At 39.3% G+C, this 26,195-nt stretch overlaps 1 protein-coding gene across 1 annotated transcript in view; it reads right to left on the bottom strand.

Moving 5' to 3' along the window:
* The window catches only part of ADARB2 (adenosine deaminase RNA specific B2 (inactive)), a 748,635-nt gene that overhangs the window by 442,384 nt on the left and 280,056 nt on the right, over positions 1 to 26,195 (bottom strand). The window contains exon 2 of the mRNA XM_089668727.1: positions 14,316 to 14,351. Within this exon, the coding sequence (XP_089524853.1) occupies positions 14,316 to 14,351 (36 nt within the window). The remainder of the gene's footprint in view (positions 1 to 14,315; positions 14,352 to 26,195) is intronic.

Here is a 26,195-nt window from a genome sequence, read left to right as displayed (position 1 = left end):
TACTTTGGTCATAGTGAAATATGAAAAAAAAATCTTAAAAAAAAAGAAAAAAAATGTAATAAAAAATTAAAAATAATAAAAAAAATTAAAAACAAAAAAAAAATATTTTTTTTTTCATACTGTCACCAATCAGTGTCCCTGATCACCACCATGCCAGTTATTTGATGATGCTGTACTGCACTGGTGACAATATGTAAAAAAACAAATAGTGAAAATAATTTGTTTAATTTTTTCATTTTCCGAAAAATTATGACAAAACAAATTCAACTTCAAAAAACTCGCCATGCCTCTTATGAAGTATGTCAGACTGTCTACTTTGCAAAAAGGGGTCATTTGGGGGACATCTGTACTGTTCTGACATTCTTGGACCTCAAGAAATTAGATTGTCTGTCAGTACTTCAGGACTGATCAATATCAGATCTATACCATAGTTTGTGAACTCTATAACTTTCCTACAAACTAAAAAATACATCCTAATTTGGGTTATTTTTACCAAAGACATGTAGCAGAATACATCTTGGCCTAAATTTATGAAGAACAATTATTTATTTGCAAACTTTTATAACAGAAACAAAGAAAAACGTGTTTTTTTTTTCAAAATGTTCAGTCTTTTTTTGTTAATTTAGCAAATAATAAAAACCCCAGTGGTGATTAAATACCACCAAAAGAAAGCTCTAGTTGTGTGAAGAAAATGATAAAATTTTAGTTTGGGTACAATGTTGTATGACCGCGCGAATTGTCATTGAAAGTGTGAGAGCGCTGATACCTGAAAAATGGCCTGGGCAGGAAGGGGGTAAAAGTGCCCGGTATGGAAGAGGCTAACAGGTATTTTTTATTTTATGGGATGATGGATAACCTTTTGTATCAGGATTCAAAGATGCTGAGCTATGACAATGGTCAGGATGGTGCTTATTGCAGTCCAACATTGCCTGAGAAGCCTTGAATCTCATTTGCTAAAATGGAGGAGACAGTAGACACATATCAGCTATCATTTCTCTAGAGCAAGTTCCAAAACACAAGTAAGCAGTTTTCACACATGAAGCCCTTTTAATTCCTGCCTAATGTATCCCTCAAATAACCAAAATTTAATGATGGTAATGATATAAAAAGTAATCTTCACAACTCTGCTCAAATTAATTGCACTTCTGTGTAATATGCAATTTGTCTCCTGGGATTTGACACTTGGATCTATTAAGGTCTCGGGTTACACAGAGAGAACTATTTGTCACAAAGCACCAGGTTGATCTACTTTAAAATAATGGTTTCAGTGGGACTTTATATTTTGTGATGAATCTGGTTCTAATTCAACATCAGTTTTGTCCCAGATTTCTAGATACAAATATTTAATGAATAGAAACGCAGAGTACTTGATGACTAACAATATTCCAATTCAGCCTAAAAAAAATGACAAAATATTGAAGCTGTATTCTTCTTATTGTTACAAAATATGAATAGGTAATATACTACTTTATGCAATTTTTTTTCAAAATGTCATGATTTATTAGTATTTTTCTATAAATATAAAATATACTACATGAAGTTTAATAAAGAAAAAAAAAGATCTTGGACAAATAATTAAACCAAAAAAACATCTGACTGGTGTCAGCCTGTAAAACGGAGCCAAAAAAGATTGTTAAAGCCATGAAATGAAAGAATTAGAAAAGTGGCCCCATGGGATTGTCACTTCTATCACCCATATGTATTTACATTAATTATAGACTTAACCACCTAAGCACTAGAAGATTTTACCCCCTTCATGACCAGGGCATTTATTGCTATTCAGCACTGTGCTACTTCAACTGGCACTTGCGCAGTCATCCAACAGTGTACGCAAATTACATTTATATAATTTTTTCCATGCAAATAAAGATTTTTTTGGTGGTATTTGATCACCACTGGGTTTTCATTTTTTTTTATTGTTTATTATAAACGACGGAACATTTAAAAAATATATATATTTTTTACTTTCTGCTATAAAACATATTTAATAAAAAAGAATTAAAAAATAAAATTTATTTATAAATTTAGGCCAAAATGTATTCTGTTACATGGCTTTGGTAAAAAAAAAAATCCCAATAAGTGTATACTGATTGGTGTGTGTGAAAGGTATAGTGTCTATAAGTGATGGTATATACTGGAATCTTTATTCATTTTTTTAATACTACTAATGGCACAGCGAGTTATAGTGGGACAGTGATAGTACGGCAGGCAATCTGACATTGGGTGGGAACTGACTAACTCCCACTGACATCTCCAGTGACACTAATACAGTGATCAGTGATAATACTATATACTGTCATTGTACTAATGACACTGACTGGGAAGGGGTTAACATCTGTGGTGATCAAGGGGTTAACTGTGTGCCTAACAATGTGTAATGTGTGTTGCTTTTACTACTAGATGTGTGTTGCTGCATTATATAAAACTATTAGATAAGTTTTTCACATTTTAGATAGGATGCCCTTTTAAAATTATAGACAGTCTTGAGGGACCCCATTTTAGAATGGGGTTCCTCAAGAGTCCATAATTTAAAGGGTGCTTCAGGACTGTCCATAACTTTAAAGGGTGCCTTGACTGAAAAATGGTTGAGAATCACTAGTTTAACCTTTCACTTGTACAAACCCCTGTCACTGTGTGGTGTCAGTGGTTACCTCAGGTCTATATCTGAACCCTCTGGGTTGACTTCAGCCTTCCTTTTGCATCCTTTGACCTGCTCCAACACCCACCCTCCTCTTTGCCTTGTTGTGGTCAATCCTTATGGGGTAATGTCACCCAATTTGTGGGTGGACAAAGGATGGTAAACTGTTATTTAGTTGGTGTAAGATAATAACTGCTTGAGTCTTGATGACTAAGCATGTTGGCCTGGTAATGGTTAACAGTGGTTCTGTTTGGTAATAAAGGTTAGAGTTTATTTCATAATTAAAACTCATTTAAACCCCATAAAGAGCTTGCAGCCTAACGTTTTTCCACATATTTCATTGTGTGTTTACTTTATTAATTAGGTATGTTGTTTTGGTATGGCTGTTTACGGGGTGTACAATCCTATGACAAAATGAGTGCAATAGCCAACAAAAAATTAAACAGAATCTGTCAAAAAAAATCCCAAACAAACAACATCAATAAAGTGGTAGTAAAGTCTTTTTTATGTTTTACCTTTAATAAGGCTTACCTGTAGGTACGGTAAATATCTCCTAAACATGCACCATTTAGCAGTGCCAGTGATGTCACCAGCACATGAGCACTGCGTGCAATGGATGGTGTGCCGTCCATTGAGAGAGCCATGTCACGGCCAAGACTCCCATGTGCAAGCCAATGTAAGGTCGCAGCCCGGGAACCCAGAAGATAGACCGGTTGAAGATGGAAGTCCTGGGGAGCTGTGACAGCACTCCGGAGGAGGGCTTTGTTTTCAGGTAAGTCTTTCATAATGTGCTAGTATGCAGGGAGAAGATTTTTTTAGATTCATTTTTTGCGGTTTAAACTTACATGTAGGTACCTGGAATTATCCCTATAAAAACCCAACTACAGGCATGATTATTACCTTCACAATCTCCAGCAGGTAATCATTCTTGTTCCTCAGGAGGACCTTGTTGTCATGCAGGTATACTTCTTTTTTTCACTAATCAGTTAGTTTACATGTTGGAGGTATTAGATTGGGAGCTGTACATCCTGGCTGCTCGGGATTTACGTGACAGGAACAGTGAGGTCCTTGGTGACAAGAATGTTTGCATGCTGGAAACCTGTTAATGTAATTGTACCTGTAGCTGGACTTTAGGAAGATGAAAGTGATTGGTAGGGACTGCAAGCTTTGGGCTAAACTTAAAGTACTTTTTCTGCAGCAGGGAAATTAGACAAACGGTCAAAACTTTGCATTTAAAGTGTAAGTCTACTCCAAACTGATATTTCAGTTATTGTCAGATATTGGATAGCTAAGCAGTAGATCTGCTAATATACTGTATGTACTATTAACCAGATTAGCCAGATTTGGTTTCACTCTAATAAGGCATAACACAGATTGACTTTGTGAATAAACTCCCCCAGCAGTTAACCCCCCTGTAGTACAAAGGATAGTGTCCCGCTACAAGCGCTCCTCACCAGAAATCCTCCGACTCAGAGTGATGACTTCCACTGGATGCTGGTGACTCCAGAAATCCATCTACAAAACTCCAGAAGAGAAGGGAAGCCACTCATTGTTTTAAAAATGTTATTCAAGTGTATTCAACTCTCCAGCATACAAACTGTTCCACCTGGAAAACAGGCACCCCTACGTAGTCCACTTTAACCAGAGTTTACTCATTGTATACCTATCCTCTTTATTAAGGGTGATTTTACTTGCCACTGGGGCAGTTTTATTGGGCAGATGGATGGTAGGTATCAAAATGTAATCAACAAATCATAGAAAGTTTAGGCCTCAGTAACAAAAATGAAGTGCATAATAGAAAAACTGAAGAGTTTTCTTCCTGGTTAATAATGATATCACATCCTGACATAAAATTTTTAGAGGTTTAAGACTTTAACAGCTTCTCAGATCACCTAACAGCTTCTTATAAATTTTGTGGACACAGTGATGAGATCTTTGCATGTGTCTCTCCTGAATGTTACATATATTTACTAAGAAAGAGATTTCAAAAGAAAGAATGTCAATGCTCAATATGGGCAGGAACCATATAAACTCAAAAGATGGATTGGAATAGACCAGGGGTGTCAAATTCAATTTCATCACAGAGTGCATTAGCATTATGGTTGCCCTCAAAGGGCTGGTTTTATCTGTAAGACTAGATGTACAGAGCACCACATCCTTCTTTACATCAGATGTCAGCAGCCTGCCCACCATCAGAAGTCATGAGTCCTCCACCTTCCCTTACAGCACAGTGTACCTCCCTTACCTTGTGGGTGGAGCTGGGAATCAGAAAGTGTAGAGTCTGGAGGAGGACCAGAGGAGGGCTGGAGTCAGCTGCCAGAGCCTGCTGAATGTTGAGACCAGGGAAGGCAGAGATGAGATGCAGCTTCACAGAGAAGAGAAGGATTTGTAGGAAGAGTTCTGTCATGTTCTCTGCTGTGGACTGCTGAGATGGGGTAGGGGGCAGAGATGAACCTCTCCGTGGCTGCACAGAGAAGCACAGGATCTGGTCAATAAGTTCTGTCCTCCTTTCTGCTGCAGACTGCTGAGACAAGCTGGGGGCAGAGATGTGGGACTGCTGCAGGAGAGACACAAGGTCCACATGAAATGTCCTGATGGACCAGATTCGGTGGCGGGCTTTGTGCTTGACATATGTGGAATAGACCCAGGACTGTGGTACAGAGGTCTTGTACATAGTTCCCTCAAGAGACAAATGTAGCCAGCCAGTGACTCAGCCTAATGGACGCCGCCTCTTAATAAAATATCACCTTTTTATGGGCAGACCAGTGTTTTTCAGTGTTTTTGTTAGCCCCTCATTTTTTAGCATAGGCCTGCTTTTTGTTTAGTATGGAGTCTTTCCTTATATGATATAATCTCCCCACAAGTGTGACTTGTTGAACTGACACTACCTGTATTTCACTTTATCTAATGCCAGTTGTCATAGAAACTCTTGATATAGTAAAACGTTAAGCAGACATAGCAGAACAGGGTAGCATCACGTAAGAACAGGTGAATCTATAATTAGCAGAGGTGGATTGGTCAGAATGACTCATGCACCACTTCACCCAGCTGTTGTTGGAATTTGCACCTGGGATGGAAACAGAAGGTATTTTTATCCTGCACAGCAGGGTTTGGAGCACAGTACCAAAGTGAAGAAAAAGAGATGAGCTCACATTTCTGCATCGGGTATGTAGGATCAGGGCTGTATTTCGGTATTGTGATATCCACTCCTAAAAGATGTTACCTTTCATACAGGCTTTATTGGGCCTGAACTGACCAGCTAGACATTCTGGCATTGGACAGATGGTTTGTTCTAACCCTTACTGTCAATAATTCAGCAAGCAGTATCATGCTTGTGGTCCAAAACTGCACTCTGACAGCAATGTTTCATAAAGCATTACTCTTCTGTCTGGCATGACAAAGTTTTACCACTGATAAACATTACACACATTTATTTTTCAGGAAACATTGCAGTTCAGGCATGCAGTGGTAATTTTGATGTGGTCGGATTAGTTTTAGAGTAAGGACTCGACTACAAGAGGTCCAGGAGAATCATTGCCATACCTGGGTGGCTGGATGGGACATTGTGACGGGAGTGACTTTTGGGGGTGGGAGACCTCTGTATCAGCTCATGTTCTCCCTATTATGTTTAAGTGACCCTGTGCCTGTTAAGGGGTACAGGGTGTGAATGTCCCAGTCTTGTGTATAGTGTGTGTTCCTTTGTTCTCCACCATGTGGTTGCCCATTGTGTACTGCCATGTGGCTATTCCTTTGTTCTCTGCCACATGGCTGTCCATTGTTTGTTTGCCATGTGCTTCATCCCATTGTTCTGTGTCTTGGGTTGGTTGGGGTGGTTCCCTGTAGCTCTTCCCACTGATGGGGCTGGCTGATAATGTATTCCCTGCAGCCCTTCCCCCTGATGGGGCAAGTTGATGATGTGTTTCCTGCTCCTGGTTGTGTTTCCCCGCCCTCTGTATATATCCTTGGTTTTGTGTTAAAATAAAGTGTTGGCTTTCTGTTTTAAGAAGAGCTGGGTGCTGTCTATTTTCCTGAGGGATTTCAAGGGTGTTGTCCGTAGATGGTGTTCGGACAGGGGAAGCTGCAGTATAACGGAATATACCCAAGAGTGGTCGGGTTCTGGTTCCATTACAGACATCATTACACACCTATATGGAGCTTTTTAAAAATCTGTCTGACGCTTTACACATCCACACATATACTCTGTGCAGAGGTTCCTAATGTATGGAAAGTAACATAACAAGGCACACAGTGATGTTACCAAGGGAGGAATGGCAATTCCTGGCCTAGGAGGCAAATGCCCTCCTACACCCCCATTCTATTCTATACCTCCATTGGATGTTAGAGTTATACATAATACCACTACCTTCTAGTAATGAGGTGACCAGCATTCCAAAGTAAACACATTATGGTCTTCCTTGCTCAATTTAAATACCATCTTACAGATGTTTTCATTTTCAGCACTTAATTGCCACCTTTCAAAAGGTGACATAAAACTCATTACCAACACAATGAAACTTTAGATGGTAATAGAAGGATTAGAAGAGAAGAGCTAATCACAATTACTTTCTTGTGTTGATGGGCTTTTGTTTGTTTAAGGCTGGTTTGCATGTACTGAATTATGTCATGCCAGTTTGGAATAAACTCAGATCCTGGGTGTAGTACATGGCATCTGTGATGGTTTTATGAGCAACCAATATTCTAATTGTGTCATGCATGGAGTTCAGGGTGCAAAAGCACACCTTGTGTACCATAAGGGCACATTTAAATATATTCACATACCTTCTTTACCTGCAGTAAGGCCCCATGTACATGGGACACTTCTGAACGCTGGAAACTGACTGCTGGAAAACGTAGGTTAAAAAACATCTGTTTAGCCGCGTTTGCGTAATGCGTTTATGTGCATGTATGCGCATTTATGTGTGTTTGCGTTTAAAAGCGGTTTTTAAAGATAAGCACAGGAGAACCTCCCAAATGCCCAGAATGCACTGAAAAGTGGTAAATTATTATTTCAGACTGTTTCTGAGAAATACAGAGAGTAGAAGCAGAGACAGCAGTTTGTGTTGAAATTAGGTTAGGTGTGAGCTGATCATTAATATTTCTTTTGTTTCCAAGAGCTGGAAAGGTGTCTGGTGGAGTGAGTCATTAAGGCCGCCCAGCAGGAGGTCTTCATGAGGAATTTGAGGTGTGAATGATCATTAACATATCTTTTGTTTCCAAGGGTGGGAGAGGCCTGAGGTGTGAATTGGTCATTACAATGTGTGACAAGCTTGGTAAGAACATCCTATTTCAGTGTTTTGTCCATAAACTTGAAAATGCTTTGCATGCATTTTTCATGATGAAAAAAGGCTCTGGACAGCATTGGGAACTGGAAGAGTAAAAAAAAAAATTGCAGTTGCAAACGCATATAAATGCTGTGACGGATGCGGCGTCAGACCCCCAGCCCTTCTCACCAACTCGTGACCGACGGACTAGCCAATGTAAAACCGTGCTGTCACGTGTGTAACAATACCACACTCAGCTGCACCCTGCACAAAGATTTTCCACCTAATGGACCACAATCTATGTACCGCAGCCTGAGAGCAATTGTTACTGGGTCAGGTTAATTACGCAATTAACCCTTCACACTGCCACCACCGCCTTTTTGTACAGAGAATAAGGAAACTCACCAATCTTAACAGTAATACTATGATGTTTGAATAAGAGTCTGTATACACACTGTCACTGCAGGCAGATGTATGCAGAAGTTTTTAAAAACACACAGTAGCGCTCTTCAGAGACATGGATTCTTAGTTTGCATTAAAGAGCTTTAGAAACAGTTCAACACTTTTCAGATAATAGGATTTATTACTAAAAAGGTCAAAATGGTGCAATAAAAATATTTACAGAAAAAGATGTAGCCAATATATATATATATAAATACAGAGAGCAATACCACAACAGAGAGATAACAGAAAGAAGTTTAGAGAGGTGGAATACTTGCAGAATTCCTGGTTTAAGCAGCTTCAAGGGTCCTGAGCAAAAGGGTGCCTTTTCTCCCAAAGTTGGTTCCTGATGTTAAAAAGGGAGATCTCTTCAACTTAACTCTCTCAGGCCTAACAACCTATTTTCTAGTCCAACAGCAGGGTGTTTCCTTAAAGCAGAGAACCAATCGCCTCATTTGGGGAGGGTGTTTAGGCGGGGAACTCTGCTATGACCAAATCCCTCACACGTTTATACCATGGTCAATAATCTTCCTAGGTACATGGAGCATCCTATCCACTGGTAGGATAATATGCAGAATCATCTGCTGAACGTCTAGATATCAGATATGACATATCTACGTGTGACGGTCAAAGAGATATCGCTTTCTGCTCTCAGGTAGATGTAATCTAGGGATGTAAGATATCAGGCGACTCGCATTAAACTGAGCTATCCAAATATATGCTTTGTTTGATTGTATGTATTCCCTATTTTAAGTTATGAAAAGTAGTTTTTAAATGGGATGTATGTTTTACGGCTATTCTGGAATGTGTTTCATGTCCAGTGAAGGACTGGTTTATAGTTTTACGATCATCTCCAAGCAAGAGTCTCACAAACATACTGGGCACAGGCTAATTGGGGTTTATAACCATGAAGCTATCCAGCTGTGTCCTGTGCACTCTTGAACCCAGCACACAAGGACCACATGTCACTCAACCTAGAGGGAGGGGGGAGCTGATTTGGAGTGAGAAATTATACAAGATGGAGGGTCTTTACCAAAATGAATATTCGCGTCCATATTTGTATGTACAATTGCTACAAATGCGATTTTCCATGTGTATCTGCGTTTACAAGTGTTTTGAATTTGAAACGCTGATAAAATTGACTGCTGAATGCAAGTTTTCTGCGTTCAAAAAAATGACTGTAAACTCAAATGCCTGTAAACGACTGTAAACAAAGATGTGTACATGGACACATAGGAAAACATTAGGGAGAGTTCAGGGGCTGCTGAAAAAAATGCTGAACAGCTCCTAAACGTGAGTTTATCAGCTGCAGTGTACATGAGCCCTAATATATACCAGGCCCATGGAACATAACTTGTTCTGCTGCAATCCCTGCAATATAGACATATTTCCAATATGACGGAGACGATGGGGCTGATTTGCTAAAGGCAAATAGGCAGTTCACTTTGCAATGGAATCTGCTCATCACAAGCTAATTATCCTTAGAGCTTAGTGCATGAGGTGAAATTTCACTTTGCAAAGAACACTCAGTCATGTGCAAGGAAAATGTAAAAAAATAAATAGCATTTTTGCTTGCACATGATTGGATAATGGAAGCCATCATTCACTAAGCTCTGGGGGAAATTGCCTTGCAAAGTGCAATGTCCCTTTCAAAATGTACAGTCTATTTGCCTTTAGTAAATCAACCCTAGTGAGCCCCCCTCATAATGGATATGGCAGGATCTGATCTCGGCCAAAAATGTAACACTGGTCTGGGGTGGATTCACCCTGGAATGCCGGAATGCATTTTAAATGTACAAAGATGAGGTCTGCAATTCTTCCTTACCCAATTTACATTCATTGTGCATCCTAGGTAAGTGTACCCATTCCTGAGCGTCAGCAGAGTAACTCCTAATTACTGTAAATATTGGCTTCAGGGCTTGAGTTACCAGAATAATATGGTCCAGATGATCTTAATTCTGCTTCCTGTGTATTCTGCATGTTTAAATCACAAGGTCACCCTTTCAATAATTTGCTACATGCAAATAAGTTTAGACCTTAAAGCAGGAACATTTTCGTATTCAGAAAGCAATTTGTTATGTGTTTGGTGACTTTGTGTGGAATTTTGCTGCTTGCTAAATGACCTGTCGTCCTGTCCAAATGTGCCTGCAGTTGCCTGCTCGATGACAAATTACTTGTATTTATTGCGTTTTATAATGAGCAATATTCTGTTCCGGGGGGTTCCTGCAATGCTTGCAACAAGCCGCAGTGGTTTGCTAGACATTGATGATATATATCAAATCATCAGAACAAACACTGCCTGAAGTTATATAGGAAATTGCTACAAATATAAAATATACATGCTGAAGAACATGAAATACATATGATAAACATCATGCACATACATCAAACAAATACACTGACATGCATTGCATACCCCATGGGAGCAGCAGGCCCACAGTTGCCCACAGTTTTGGACTTGTTTTATTATTTATGAAATGTAAAGCATTCAAATATAGTAGAGTTTTATGAAATGTGAGCTACTCACATAAGTCCCTATGCTGGAGAGCTAGGGTGGTTATACAGTACAAAAATCAAGCACACTTGTCCTCAGTGCAGCTCTAGGCAAACTATTCAAACATAAAAATACTGTTTATAACTGCTTTTTGGAGCCTTTTTGTTTTGTGGTCCAAATTTGACCTTCGCAAATCATCTTCTGCCCTCAGCTTGCCTTACTTGTCCACCTCAGTAGTTGTCAACATCCTTCTTTAATGAATGGCCTGTAAAAATGCAGAGCATTGTGTGCTACATTTTTAGAGTATAATATCTGTAATAATCAAGCATGTTGGGAAACAACATTGTTTGATTTAATAAACTGTAGAGTGTGCAAGGTCAGTTTACAAAATTCTCCCTAAGTGGAGAGTATTACAGTGGCCAAGTGGTTAGCATGGATTTTGAGTATTCTCCCTGTGCCTGTGTGGGTTTCTTCCCACATTCCAAAGACATGCTGGTAGGTTAATTAGTTCTTGTCTAAATTGGCCGTAGTATATGTATGTATGAATGTGAATTAGGAACCTTGGATTGTTCCTCGATGGAAGGGACTTATGTGGATGTATAATACATATGTAATGCACTTTATAAAATGACAGCACTATATAAATATCTGTAATAAAAAAAGTGGTTGCTGTTGCAATTCCCCTAGGGTTCACATGTGGCCTTCCTGGCTACAGGCAACTGTTGCCTGAACAGTTATTTTCTTTTGTACAGTGGTGGCAGAATTGGTTGGCTGTGGCTTTTGGGTTAAAGGTCAAATTCATGCTTCCGACTCCCCCTTATCCTTAGAATCCCAAACATTTTTTTTGTTTTTTTTTTGTTTGTTTTTAAGGAACATGTGTGTACTTACACTATTTCCAGTGGTTTTATGACTGGAAACATGACCTCATGGATTCTCATTTTCTTCTCTCTGGATCTGGAATGGGGGATCTGGCATGCTGTAGGGAACAGGGCTTACACAGTAATGACAGTGCTGTACTTTGCAGCATTCTCCTGGAAGCCCAGTATGGTTTGATGATGCACCAGTCAAGAGGCAGGTTGAATGATGCTGAGAAGTCATTCAACTAGGTAAAGAACTGGCTCAGATCAGTGAGTCTGTTGGAGACATTTTAAGGATGGTGAGTATTGCAAGAACTGCTTTGTTATTTACACTATTTACTGGGCGATATATTTTATATATATATATATATATATATATATATTTATTCTTTTGATGTTTTGCGCTTTACGTAAAATTTATCTCAAACTCTTAGAAGGTAGATTGGCATCTTATTGCAAGCCTTATACAAAACAAAACCCATTCTATTAAATGTGCTTTGATTTGTTTTTTTTCTCTGCATCGGATAAAATGACCCCATGGACAGATTATTACATTTGTTCTGCTTCAGACAAACATTTTACCCTCCCCCCTTACTTTGAAGTTATGTTAATGCACAGAATATTTGCTTGTGTGTATTCCTTTGGGAATCAAGACATAAATGTCATTAGCAACTTGAAAGACATAGAAAAATGAACACATTTTAAAACAGGTGCCCAGTCATTATGAATTCATTGAGTGTTCATTGTAATAACATTAATCATGATTAATTCATTTTCTACTAATGTACCAAAGACTCGCTCTAGAACAGAATTTTGATTTTCCAATTTTCAGTTTAATTTTAGCCATGACAAAAGATGACAAAATAACATTTACATTTTCATCTGCTTTAACAGAAACACTGTAATGAAATGCCATCTTGTAGTGCATTTTCTCAAGTAGACTTAATCCAACAAGTTTATTAAAGTGAACCTGTACATTGTGTACTAGGCAGAGAAATAGGTTTGTTTTATAGGAGGTACAATGAGGGGGCCAGAATTTTACGTTCTTTAGTTTTCGGCCACCCTGACCTGCCACAAGCGCATTAAGAAACATCTGGTACAACTGGGTATGGAGGAACATGTGACATTCATAATGCATCCTATGTTGCAATGCTTAGTGTCTGAGTGGTCAATCTGTAGGTCCAAGCTCTGTAATTTCCACTGTGTTGCTAGGTTCCTAAAAGACCCAAGGCACTCTTGGGTGCCCTGTTTACAGTGAAAATACCCAGGGCAATCTTCGGTGCCTCACATACAGAGAAAAGCCTTAGGGCCCTCTTGGGTGCCCCATATACTATGTAAAGACCCAGGGACTCTTGGGTGCCCCATGTACAGTGGAGAGACCCAGGGACTCTTCGGTGTCCCATGTACAGTGAAAAGACCCGGGGACTCTTGGGTGCCCTATGTACAGTGAAAAGACCCGGGGACTCTTGGGTGTTCTATGTACAGTGAAAAGACCTGGAGACTCTTGGGTGCCCTATGTACAGTGAAAAGACCTGGGGACTCTTGGGTGCCCCATGTTCAGTGAAAAGACCTAGGGACTCTTGGGTGCCCCATGTACAGCGGAAACACCCAGGGACTCTTGGGTGCCCCATACATGTACACAATGGAAACACACATACAGAGAAAAGCCTTAGGGCACTCTTGGGTGCCCCATATACTATGTAAAGACCCAGGATGCTCCATGTAGAGTGAAAAGATCCAGGGACTCTTGGGAGTTCTATGTACAGTGAAACGACCTGGGGACTCTTGGGTGCTCCATGTACAGTGAAAAGACCTGGGGACTCTTGGGTGCCCCATGTTCAGTGAAAAGACCCGGGGACTCTTGGGTGCCCCATGTACAGTGGAAACACCCAGGGACTCTTGGGTACCCCATACATGTACACAATGGAAACGCACAGGGACTCTTGGGTGCCTCATGTACAGTGGAAAGACCCAGGCCACTCTTAGACACCCAACCTACAGAAAAGAGTACCTAAGTGTTTTTTTTCTCTTTAAAATCTCACTTTTTCTTTCAGTCAATGTCCTTTTTCCTTCCCTTGTACATGGACCATCTGCCCAAAACTAGAGGCTGTGTCTGTTACATAGAATAGCAGATTTTGCTCTTTCAGCTATGCTGCAGGAGATAGTAGCTACAAGCTGCACGCCTGAGACCTGGGGTGCTTAGATTAAGATCTGATTGAGTTTCAACTCTCTCAACAAGCCAAAACCTCCGCAGGAATTCCTGAGCAATCTGGCAATGGATTGGGGTGATAGGGAAGCACAGGAAAGGTATGTACATGTTGATTATTTACTCTCAAATACATTGTACTTATTACACTGGCAATGCATGCAAACTGAGGACACTATTGTTAAATGCTCCCCCGTGTAGTATGATGCCACAGCCAATCTTTAGAGCAAAACAAGAAAACGCTTTCAGCAAATGACAGAGCATTAACAATGCATAAAATATACAGATCTATGACAAAATGTGCTATTTTTAAATAGTCTTAAAAGAGCAGACAATTATCGGTCTGTGAAAATGATATTGGGATGTTAACATTTCATTTTTTACTTGTTAATGGAAAAAGTGTTTGTATGAAACTTACCCTTCTGTGTACAGCTCCCGTTTTCATTCCTGTATCCTGCAAAGCAAAATGAAATGTTTTAGCGTATAAAACACAAATTAGTATTATGCTTTACTGTACAAATTTTGGATGGGTGTAAAAAGATTATGTCATAGAATCACCCCATTTCTCTTACTGGAACAGAGAAAGCTTAATTTCCTTTTCCAGTATATATGATGAAAATAAATACAAATAACCAGCAGGAAGAAAAAGGCAAAAAACAAACAAAAAATTATTTTTAAATGAATCTTTCATTAAAAATGTCCAATAGAAAAACTGGTGTAAAAGTATCATTCAAACAAGGCTTCAAGGAATTCAGAAAGAATATGGGAACTTTTTTAGGACATAAGACTTTTTCTAGCACTAGCTCCCGAGATCCTGGAAGAGCCTTGAGTGTCTCCAATAAAGAGGGCATTGCCTTAGAAGGTAAAACTATGTTCTGAAACAATGAGATACATACACAATATTGGCAAAAGCATTGGAACACCTGCCTTTACACGCACATGAACTTTAATGGCATGCTAGTCTTAGTCTGTAGGGTTCAATATTGAGTTGGCTCACCCTTTGCAACTATAACAGCTTCAACTCTTCTGGGAAGACCGTCCACAAGGTTTAGGAGTGTGTTTATGGGAATGTTTGACCATTCTTCCAGAAGCACATTTGTGAGGTCAGGCACTGATGTTGGACGAGAAGGCCTGGCTCGCAGTCTCCTCTTTAATTCATCCCAAAGGTGTTCTATCGGGTTGAGGTCAGGACTCTGTGCAGGCCAGTCAAGTTCCTCCATCCCAAACTAGCTCATCTATGTCTTTATGGACCTTACTTTGTGCACTGGTATGCAGTCATGTTGGAACAGGAAGGGGGCCATCCCCAAACTGTTCCCACAAAGTTGGGAGCATGAAATTGTCCAAAATGTCTTAGTATGCTGATGCCTTAAGAGTTTTCTTCACTGGAACTAAGGGCCAAGTCCAACCCCTGAAAAGCAACCCCACACCATAATACCCCCTCCACAAAACTTTACACTTGGCACAATGCAGTCAGGCAAGAACCGTTCTGGCAACCACCAAACCCAGACATGTCCATCGGATTACCAGACAGAGAAGCGTGATTCATCACTCCAGAGAACACGTCTCCACTGCTCTAGAGTCCAATGGTGTCATGCTTTACGCCACTGCATCTGGCGCTTTACATTTCACTTGGTGATGTAAGGTTTGGATGCAGCTGCTCGGCCATAGAAACCCATTCCATGAAGCTCACTACATTGTGCTAATCTGAAGGCCACACAAAGTTTGGACATCTTTAGCTGTTGACTATGCAGACAGTTGGCGACCTCTGCACACTGTGCACTTCAGCATGCGCTGACCCCATTCTGTCATTTTACGTGGCCTACCATTTCGTGGCTGTTGTTCCCAGGTGCCAGTTGACTGTGGAATATTTAGTAGCAAAGCAATTTCATGGATGGACTTATTGCACAGGTGGTAACCTATCACACTTGAATTCACTGAGCTCCTGAGAGTGACCCATTCTTTCACAAATGTTTGTAGAAGCAGCCTGCATGTCTAGGTACTTGATTTTATACACCTGTGGCCATGAAGGTGATTGTAACACCTGAATCCAATGATTTGGAGTGTTGTCCCTATAGCCCAATACTTTTGGCAATATAGTGTAGGTGGCCCTATCACAAGGGTGTGAAATTAATCTTTACTGAGTGTCATACTGTATTGAAGAAACCAATGCTGGGACATCTCTTTGAACAAAAAACAAAAGCCGCCATCAGTAACATGAGTCTTACTAGGCAGTAAACATGAGAAACTTGAATGCACAAAAAAAATTACTAAAGAAGTTCTTTTGTGAAGGTTAAAACAAGTAACTTGGATTTCACAGAGATGGAAGACAACATCCATTTTTCTGATTTATAAAATAGAAGATCCTTCAAACTGGCAGTGTGCTGCCCCTTTATATTTTCCTGAAGGGCTGTATGACAAGAGATCTATGAGTAACTTATTGCAAAGCCCTAAAAATGCAACTCCAGGGGGGGAAACAGCTACCCTTTGAAGAAATTGGGTTTATCTGTTCCACCTGGGCTTCCAATTATTATAATCCACCAATGATACTAGACAAATCAGAACCAGAAATATTGGAAGAGATTGATAATGATTAATACACTTTTCTGTCAAACACATCCTCTTTTTCACAACTAACTTCTTCATCTGCAGAAGAAGGAACTGCCCAGCTAGGAGGTGTTGCTGCGGTGCTCCCAGTGGGCTGTACAGCAGAGATCTAGGGGCATGGAAGGGTAAAAACAAGGCCTTAGGGTATGGGGTGGGGGTGCTGGTGGGGAGTGGGAATCAATTAAAGCCCACTCCCAGCCTCCAAGATACAAACTATTTCCCAAGTTTTCTTTTTAAATCCTCCAAAGCAATGCAGTGTTGCGTTATCCACTGAAGCACCACTTGTGGAAGCGATGACTAATGAGCCACTGCTGTAGCCTAGGACCAGTCCTCTTGCCACCCCTTAACATTCCATGACTGAAGTATTCAGGACCCTTGAGAACCTTCCTGATGGACAGCCAATGGCAGGCAGTGATGTTGGTACCTGAAGTAGGCCCTCCCACTCTGCAGTCCAGGGAACTCGGGACTTGTTGTGTCATGTGACCATATCTAATTAGGGGATTAGGTGGGAGGATGAGGTTGTGGTAAACTTTATTGGGAAATCAGCTTTAGGACCTAAGTCAGTAGGCTTTTGTTTATGTTAGATGGGTTTTCCATCCCCATCTCCATATGGGAATGTAAAACCTGCTTGAAGCAGGTCAAATTCCAGTCAGAAGGTGGTTAACTTTAGGTCAAATGCATCTATCAATTAATTCTAAATAATCTTAGAACAATCTAAACTGATATCAAACTGATGCCATCTACACAAGACCAAAACCCATCCAAACAGATCCTTTAACTAAGTAATCATTCAATTTGCCAAGGGAACATTCTCTACTCCTTTTGTAAAGTGAACAATTCAAAAGAAAAAACGATATAACATTCTAAAAAAACTAGAATTTTACTGTGGAACTAATCAGATATTTCCAGAAATAGCACTATCCACAAAGAAATCTTGAGAGTCTTGGACCTGGTAAGGGATACCAAAGGCAACTGGCAGTTATGTGTTGCCATTTTGCTGCATTTTTTCAAGGCATTCAAAATCAGTGGCTATGTGCACATAAATATATTAGAAAAAAAATAATGCTTAAGTCAAAAGACCTGGGCAGACACAGAGCGGAATACGATTTCTCAGCAGACAGATTGAGGCTGGGTGTGAAGAGAGGTGACATTCACAGTGATCTGAGTAGTTTATGAAGGACAAACGACATCAGTCTCCTGGATGGCAGCTTTACAATAGCCTGTGAGCCATACAATGTCTCCGAGGATAATCTTGGCCCTCTTGTTACAATAGAAGCTTTGTACAAATGCAGTGCAGCTGCAATTATTTGCATATGCTCATTATAATATAGATGATCTTGTGGTAAACTGAGTAACTGCTGTAGTGTAAAAAGGCAAAACGGACAACATAGCCTTCGGCAAAAGAAAAAAATAAGTGTTATTTTTTTTATTATACCTTTATTTCCCTCATCGGGAATGACTTATTAAAGGATATAGATGTTAGCAATTGCATCGCAGGGCCTCCAAAAAAGAATAAGCAACCTAAGCATATTCTCAAGCTATTTACTAAGTGCATGTGTTGCTCAGAGAGATGCAAACAACTCTGACAGCGTAGTTACAGAGTGCAAATAGAAATGTGGTTTTCTAACAGTACTTGTTCCAGCAGCTGAATGTATGCCAGGTAAGTTGTGGCCTACCTGAAATCAAAATTGTATTTTTTCGTCGTTTTTATCACTGTCTTTCATGAGTCTATTTGCATTTTGCCTTTATGTTTGAAAATTACAGCATGAAGTGTGCACTTATATTGCTAAAGGTGACTGTAAAGGAACACTTGGCTGTCCATACCCACCGGTTGAATGAAAGAAAGTGACTCAATTCCCCATCCACACACTCAATGTGGATTGGGGAATCCCTCCCACTGTGCCTTTCAGCCAATGATTCATGACTGAGACCTGCTGATCAGCTGTGTCCAATCACAGCCCAGAGCCCTGTGTTGATAAACACACAGGGCACTGTACAGAGACATCTACAGTGTCTGTTTGTTTCTTCTGCCTGCAAAGCAGGGAGAAGGAAAAAACAGATATTTAGCAAAAAGCAGCACATATTACACACATTAACACTTGTCAGGCACACACTTAACCCCTTGATTACCTGGAGATGGTAACCTCTTCACATCCTGTCATTAGTACAGTGACAGTTGACAGTGTATAGTATTATCACTGATCACTTTATTTGTGTCACTGGTGATGTCAGTATCAATTAGTTAGTTAGTGTACCGCCCAGCCAGTGTTAGTTAGTGTCAGATTGCCTGCTGCACTATCAAAACCACACTATAAATCGATGATCACCACCATTACTAATAAAAAAATAAACAAAAATACCAGTATATATACCATAGTTTGTAGACGCTCTAACATTCACACAAATCAATTAATATACACTTATTGGGATTTGTTTTACCAAAGAAATGTAGCAGAATACATTTTGGCTTAAATTTATGAAGAAATTTGATTATTTTACTTTTTTGATTGGATATAGCAGAAAGTAAAAAATATTGTTTTTTTTTTTTTAATTTCCAGTATTTTTTATTTATATACAAAAATAAAAAACCCAGTGGTGATTAAATACCACCAAAAGAAAGCTTTATTTGTGTGAAAAAATAATATAAATTTTATGCGGGCACAGTGTTGCATGACTGCACGATTACCAGTTAAGGTAGTGCAGTGCTGAATAGCAAAAAATGGCCTGGTCATGAAGGGGGTAAAACCTTCCAGAGCACAAGTGGATAATTTTTTAACATGTTATTGCTATTTCAGAAGTAATTTTCAGTATTTTAAATCTGCAGCTATTATTAAAATAAAACCTGGTGATCTTACCATGCAGGCCCTTGTTTCATACACTGCATGTTATAGAATGGTAACACTGCCCCTATCTCCTAGTGTTGCTCTTGTGTTGTCACCAGGGTAATAAAAAATAATTTTGAATATTTTTAAATCTGAAGATTTAATTAAAATAATACATGGTGATCTTACTATAAAGCTCCTTGTTTGGACACTCCCTTTTAAAGGGTGACAACACAGTTCCTGTCTTCCAGTGGAGCTTCTGTGTTGTCACTTGGGCTTCCAATGGTGACTACAAGTGGCTGTTTTAACATCACCCACCTCCACTTCATTTACTAAGCTATGGAAAAAGTCCCTTGCAATGTAAACTGCCCATTAGTATTTCATTTATAATCTACTTTTCTTAGAGTGTATAATTGTAAGCTCACCAAAAATAGTAAAAACCCAACAAATTAATGGTGATTTTTTTTTGTGGGTTTAGCAAGGATATTAAATGTTGCCATTCTTCAAAGCTGAACGACAACCATTGTCATCCAACCCACAGTACTCATAGTACTTCTGGAAGCCCAAGACCAAGGATCAACCAACTGCCTCCACTGAGGGGGAAGAGAAAGAGCCCATGATTTAACCAGTTTGTCCTGAAGACTGCATTAAAAAAAGATATAAAATGGTGTTTTTTTTTTAGAGGATTCATGGGGGGCTTCAGTCAATTTACCAGTAGACACTTTTTGAATAAATATCAAAATGTTCAAATATGTGTGAAAAGTCCACAATTTCCATGGGATGTATTCGCTTTTTCACATGACTGTGTTATTGAGCTGTGTATTTAGCTTTTTTCTGAATTTAAATTTAAGACCTTGTGTTTTAATCCACAAAAATCAAAGATCTTTTTTTATAAATCAGTCTTAATTAATGTATTAAAATTTGACTTATTTTAAAGGTAAAGAAAAGCCTAGGCTTTTTGGTCATGTGATCTGTAACGAAGGAATGGATATGAACTGATCACCCCTACAAAAGATATAGAATTGTAAAAAGCAAGCTTTATTTCTAAAACCTTTAAAGAAAGAACAGTTTTTGTATTATAACTCTATGCTACGTCATAGCAAAGAATCCAATTCCGACCTGCACTGGAAATAACCTCTGATTAATACAAGTTTAAATCTGATTGATGTTCAGCGGCGCAGACTGAGACGGATATTCACTCAGACATTTTAATAAAGAAGGCCCCTGCTGGGCACAACTTATGGATCCTGAGGTGTTATTTTTACATTAACTCAGTATTTGTTTCAGACATTTAATTAGCTTAACAGAAAGCAAAAAGAAACACATACTGCAAATAATAATTATGCTTTTTCCTGAAGTCGGTCAAGTGTTTGGAGCACAAATTTACTAAAAGCTCATAAACAATTCTCCTTTACTAAATAATGTAAACCCATTACAACTTTTACTGAAAGGGAAACTATAAGTCGGCGCTTATACTCTCCAAATACCATGAACCAAATAAAACCTAATAGAAATAAAAAGGAAAAGAAAAGTGATATGGAGCCTACATTACTGCCTGTGCAGAATCGTAATACCATATTACCAAAAGTGAAATACAAATATAGTGAAACCTTATGTATACCTGCACCATATAGGTGCGTTGCAATATTTTTGTAGCTGCCCCTTTAAGAGCACCTAGTGGTGCTCCTATTTGTGGAAGTGATTTATCCTCCTGCACTGTGATCAAGCATACCCCAAATTTGTAGCTAGCCTGCACTGATTAGTGAACAAATCCCAAAGAAAATAAATATTAAATAATAAAAAGTATATATTAAACACTAATTATTAAATATTATTGATAGATTATATGTTAGTATTTATTATTTATCACAACTTTCTCCATCAGGTCACCCCCCATAGCTATTACCTTTTGTATCACTTGACCCTTCCTTTTATATTGTAAGCTCTAATGAGCAGGGCTTTCTGATTCCTCTTGCATTGAATTGTATTGTAACTGTACTGTGTGCCACCATTTTGGAAAGCACTGTGCAAACTGTTGATGCTATGTAAATCTTGTATAATAAAAATGATAACAATAATAATAATAAACGTGGGCCTTTTGGATTAGTGATAAAAAGGAAAAACAGAGGAGACCTTTAGTAATAACCACATGTGAAAATGACCAGTAGATTCAAATAGGAAATTTTGGCTGTTCCTATAAAATCTGACCATAGCCCAACCCATTCCCTCCTCAAAAGCCTCTGTATTGATCATTTAGGCCACCCACCTCATTAAAACAGGGAGGCTTGGGAAAAGGGAAAGGGCAGGGTCATGGTCAATTTGCAGGAAGGGTCAATCTTTTCTTATAACTTGAACTGTCTATATCTTTGAATCTATTGCTATGCAGTTTAGCCTCGTACACACAATGAGAAAATTGGACGAATGATCATCCATTTTTTTTTCATGCTAGTCTCATATGAAAAATGAATTGGATACTAGAGTTACGAAAATTCCCATAAGACAGAATACAACTCCCGCGATGATGTCATGTATTGTATTGTATTTCGGAGCATGCACAGCTGGTCACTCGATTTTTTATGGATGCATACTGCACTGATTACACGAAAAAGTTTGCTCTGTTATCTTACAAGAAAAATGTTGGTGCTTGTTCCTTCAGATAATTTTGCATGAACTGTCATGATCGGCTCTCAAAACCTGTGTACTAGTGATCAGATTATTGGACAATTGCTCTGAAAGCGGTATTTTTCGTCCAATTTGCATAATGTGTATTAGACATTTCTATACCTCTGTTTATGTTTTTTTTCTCATCATACAGTATCTTCAGTCTCAATTACCCAGGTAAAACTTACTAAATCTACCCAACACTTTTGTCTCCTAATAGGTTAATGGATGATAATAATGGGTTGAATAACCTTCTATTTTCTTCTATGTTTTGATGACTTCTACTGCAGTACGTCCCATCAGAGTTCTTGGCTCAGTCCTACTACATAACCACTAAAATGAGTCTCACTTCCTCTGCTCCATAATATAAAAAGAAGAAATGTAGAAGGAGCTTTGGATTTGTGAAGTTAGGGCCTCTGAGAACAAAAGTAGGCTAAGAAAAAGCTACACATATTCACCCCAAAAATGTTTTTGGATACATATTTTAAAGCTGTTCTGTGACTGGTTTCTAGAACTTCCGGCAGTAATGGAAGGGGATCAGTCTGTTTTCTCACCAAGATCAAAGGCCAGACTGGTACAATGATACAATTTTCTTGCCACTTACAGAACTTTCCATTTTTGATTTATTAGACCTCACTGTCCTATAATTAGACATACATCTATAATGATGGAAATAATCATCTCATTGTCCTATGATTTGATTAACACATCCATAATAATAGAACTTGTAAGTAATACATTTCCACTTAAAGTGTCATTAAACCCAAATCATTATAAGCTCTCAATACATCCTTTATTACATTGGGGTTGATTTACTAAAACTGGAGAGTGCAAAATCTGGTTCTGTTGTGCATGGTAGCCAATCGGTTTCTAACTTCAGCTTGATGAAAAAAACTGGAAGCTGATTGGTTTCTATGCAGAGCTGCATCAGATTTTGCACTCTCCAGTTTCAGTAAATCAACCCCAATGTATTACAGGATGTATTGAGAGCTTACTAAGATTTGGGTTTAATGACACTTTAAGTGTTTAGTAAATTAACCCATTGTATTCATACTCACTTTGCTACTAGAGTATTAATTTTCTGTAGATTGCAAAAAACCTTGTTGATCCTGCTATTCACTGTCCCTCCTCCTTTGCCTTTGTCCCTGCTGCAGCCTGAGATTGTGTAGACCAGTGGTCTCCAAACTGTGGCCCGGGGCCCGGATGTGGCCCTTTACTTGCTTTTATGTGACCCTTGGGGCATTATTCCCCCCACTTTCAGCAACAGTGAGAAATAGTTCCCCCCACTGACACCGACAAAAAGACACTGTTCTTCCTATTGATACCAATCATGGGGCACTATTCCTCCTATTGATACCAATGATGGGGCACTATTCATTCAATTGACACCCATGATAGGGCACTATTCCTCCCACTAACACCAATGATGGGGAACTATTCCTCCCATGAAACCAATGATGGGGCACTATTTCTCCCATTGACACCAACGATGGGGCATTATTCCTCCCATTGACACCAACGATGGGGCACTATTCCTCCCATTAACACCAATGATGGGATGCTATTCCTACCATTCACATCAATGATGGGGAACTATTCCTCCCATTGTTACCACTGATGGAGCACTATTACTCCCCCTAATACGAATGATGGGGCACTGTTTACTCCCACTGATGCCAGAACACTTTCTTCTCCCACTGGCCACAGTTCGGCCACCCAAACATTTGAAGGATAGTAAATTGGCCCTTTGTTTAGAAAGTTCGGCAACCCCTTGTGTAGACAAACCATTGCCCCATCTACTGACCACACTCCAGTTTCAGTTTCCTTCTGAGTTGTTCATTTTTTTTTTCTGGTGCAGCCCAAGTGACTATAGCGTCACACATGTGGGCACATACACAATGGTGATGACACTCCCCTTCCTCCATCCTCCTCCATGTCCTCCTATTGCTCAATACTATGGGGGTGGGATATTACATGTTGACTGGTGGAAGCTTCACCTCCCTGTTATTTCCAGCACATACACACACAGGCTGGAGGGGCATGACATAGCCAGTGATTGGCAGAAACTCTTGCAGGTGCGATTTTTATGCCGATTGGTAACGTGTATAAGGCTGAAAAATGCATCGATAAAGTAGGTCAGCAGAACATGCATGTCACATGCAGCTTCCTATTGTTGCACACGCAGAAGAGGAGGAGCCTAGGGCATGGGCAGGGGACCACAGAAGAGGAGGGTTGAAGCTGCTCTGTGCACAGAGCAAGTAAGTATACCATCTTTTCTATTTTAGAAAAATAAATTAACTTTACAACCCCTTGAACTACATAAAAGTAATTAAACAAGCAAGTATGTCTTTTTCTAATATATAAAAAAGTTATTTTCTTTAAGCCATTTTATCTGTTAGCCTGTGAACTAAGACCCTCTCTCCACAGATTAAATAAACTGCTCAGGTAATTCTGTAAATCTTAACTGCATTGCTGATTGGGTTGTACAGCCATGGATATGTCTTGCTCTATTTATTTACTGACCCCAGCTGTGTATCAGCTCATAGTCTCTGTCACAGATGTCCTTGTGACTTCCCTGGGGACGGCTCATCAAAAATCCCATTGAGAGATGATTTCCATCCAGGCACTTGTCATGTCATTGACTGCTGAATTATGGACTGTGCAATTAAATATGAGATTTTAGTGGACGCCCCCAACCCCGTAGATGAAGGATATGGATTCAGTTGAGTGTTTGTCATAACGTGTTGTGAAGCTTGGATATTAGGAACACTAAACAGCTGATGCCTGGCTCAGTATAAAGCTGAACTCCAGGCAGGTATAAAAAATCCCATTTATTGCCTTTATATGTTCATCACAAATGAATAAAATGTATTTTTATTGGAAATTAGTGTCTGGTTATGAATTGAACAACTGTAAAGATGGATATATAGGGATAGATTTACTAAAACTGGTGCAGTCAGAATCTTGTGAAGCTGTGCATGGCATCCAATCAGCTTCTAACTTCAGGTTGTTCAATTAAGTTTTGACAATAAAACCTGGAAGCTGATTTGTTTCTACGCACAGCTGCACAAGATTTTGTACTCTCCAGTTTTAGTAAATCCCCCCATATAGTAAGATCAGGTAACCTGATTTTACTCAGACAGTCTAATTATTATTGACTTTGGCCACATGCATGCTCCAAAGTTTTAAAGCCAATGTCCACCCTGAGAGCAGTTTCTAAAACTTTTTTTATTACTTTATTTTCTGTGCTCCTCTCTGATTTAGTTTAACTTGGTTACTAGGGCCTAACTTTCCCCAACTGTCACTCCACTGTCTTAGTCATACAGTCAGGGGAAGTCAAAGTCACCACTATATGGTCACTATCACTGCTCAATAAACAGCCCAAAACCACAGGGGGATCATCAATTGTTTATTCAGCAATAGAGCAGCTTGCAGAGTGCCAGTGGGATGAGATGGCATGCCTTGTCACTTATGCAGATGACTTGATGACGTCTCTTACACAATGTATACTGTGGTTTAACACACACAATGTGCCTGGTAGCCAGAGATCATACAATCTTTAATTAGCTGCTATTTGATCATGGCAGAGAGTCACTCATTTTTACTCAACTTGATAATGATAACATGTGCCCTGATACTTCATGTCAAAATTGAATCGTAATGATTTAACCATTTCTTAGTGCATACAATCAGGTGATCTTTTATCAGCTGTTTTTAATCATAGCAGAAAGTAGGTATGTTTTACCCAAAAGATAATGGTGGCAGATGCCCAATTATTTCATGTGAAAATAAAATTTTAATGAGAAGTCCAGTTTAACTGTTTCTTAGTTTTTATTAATGTAAATATACTCTTGCCTATGCTCCAACACTATGTTGGACACCTACTTTTTTTATTTTTCTTCACCAGAGAGGCATCCAATATGTCCCTTGCTGTATTTAATTCACTTTGTTTCAGAGTCAGGGATCAGTCCTTGAGTTTTGGTTTTGCTGTTTTATTTAGGGCATTTGAAATGGGATAGGGTTAGGGGTGTACAGGATGCCCAAGGGAACTGATGAACTGCGGACAACTTCCTGGAACTATTTACAAGCCATGGCAACACAGTCTCTTTTGGAGAGCTAGCCACCATTTCCCAATGTATCACCCCAGACCCTCGGAGAACTCTTCCTTCACCCAGCAATCTGGAGGTATCCCTGAACAGGAGATCCGGTTC

This window comes from Staurois parvus, unplaced genomic scaffold, assembly GCF_062004578.1.
Source record: "Staurois parvus isolate SC_StPar_1 unplaced genomic scaffold, SC_StPar_1.0 ptg000061l, whole genome shotgun sequence".
NCBI classification, from domain to species: Eukaryota; Metazoa; Chordata; class Amphibia; order Anura; family Ranidae; genus Staurois; species Staurois parvus.
The sequence above is the reverse complement of the archived record's forward strand: the minus strand, read 5'-3'. Positions and strand labels throughout refer to the sequence as shown.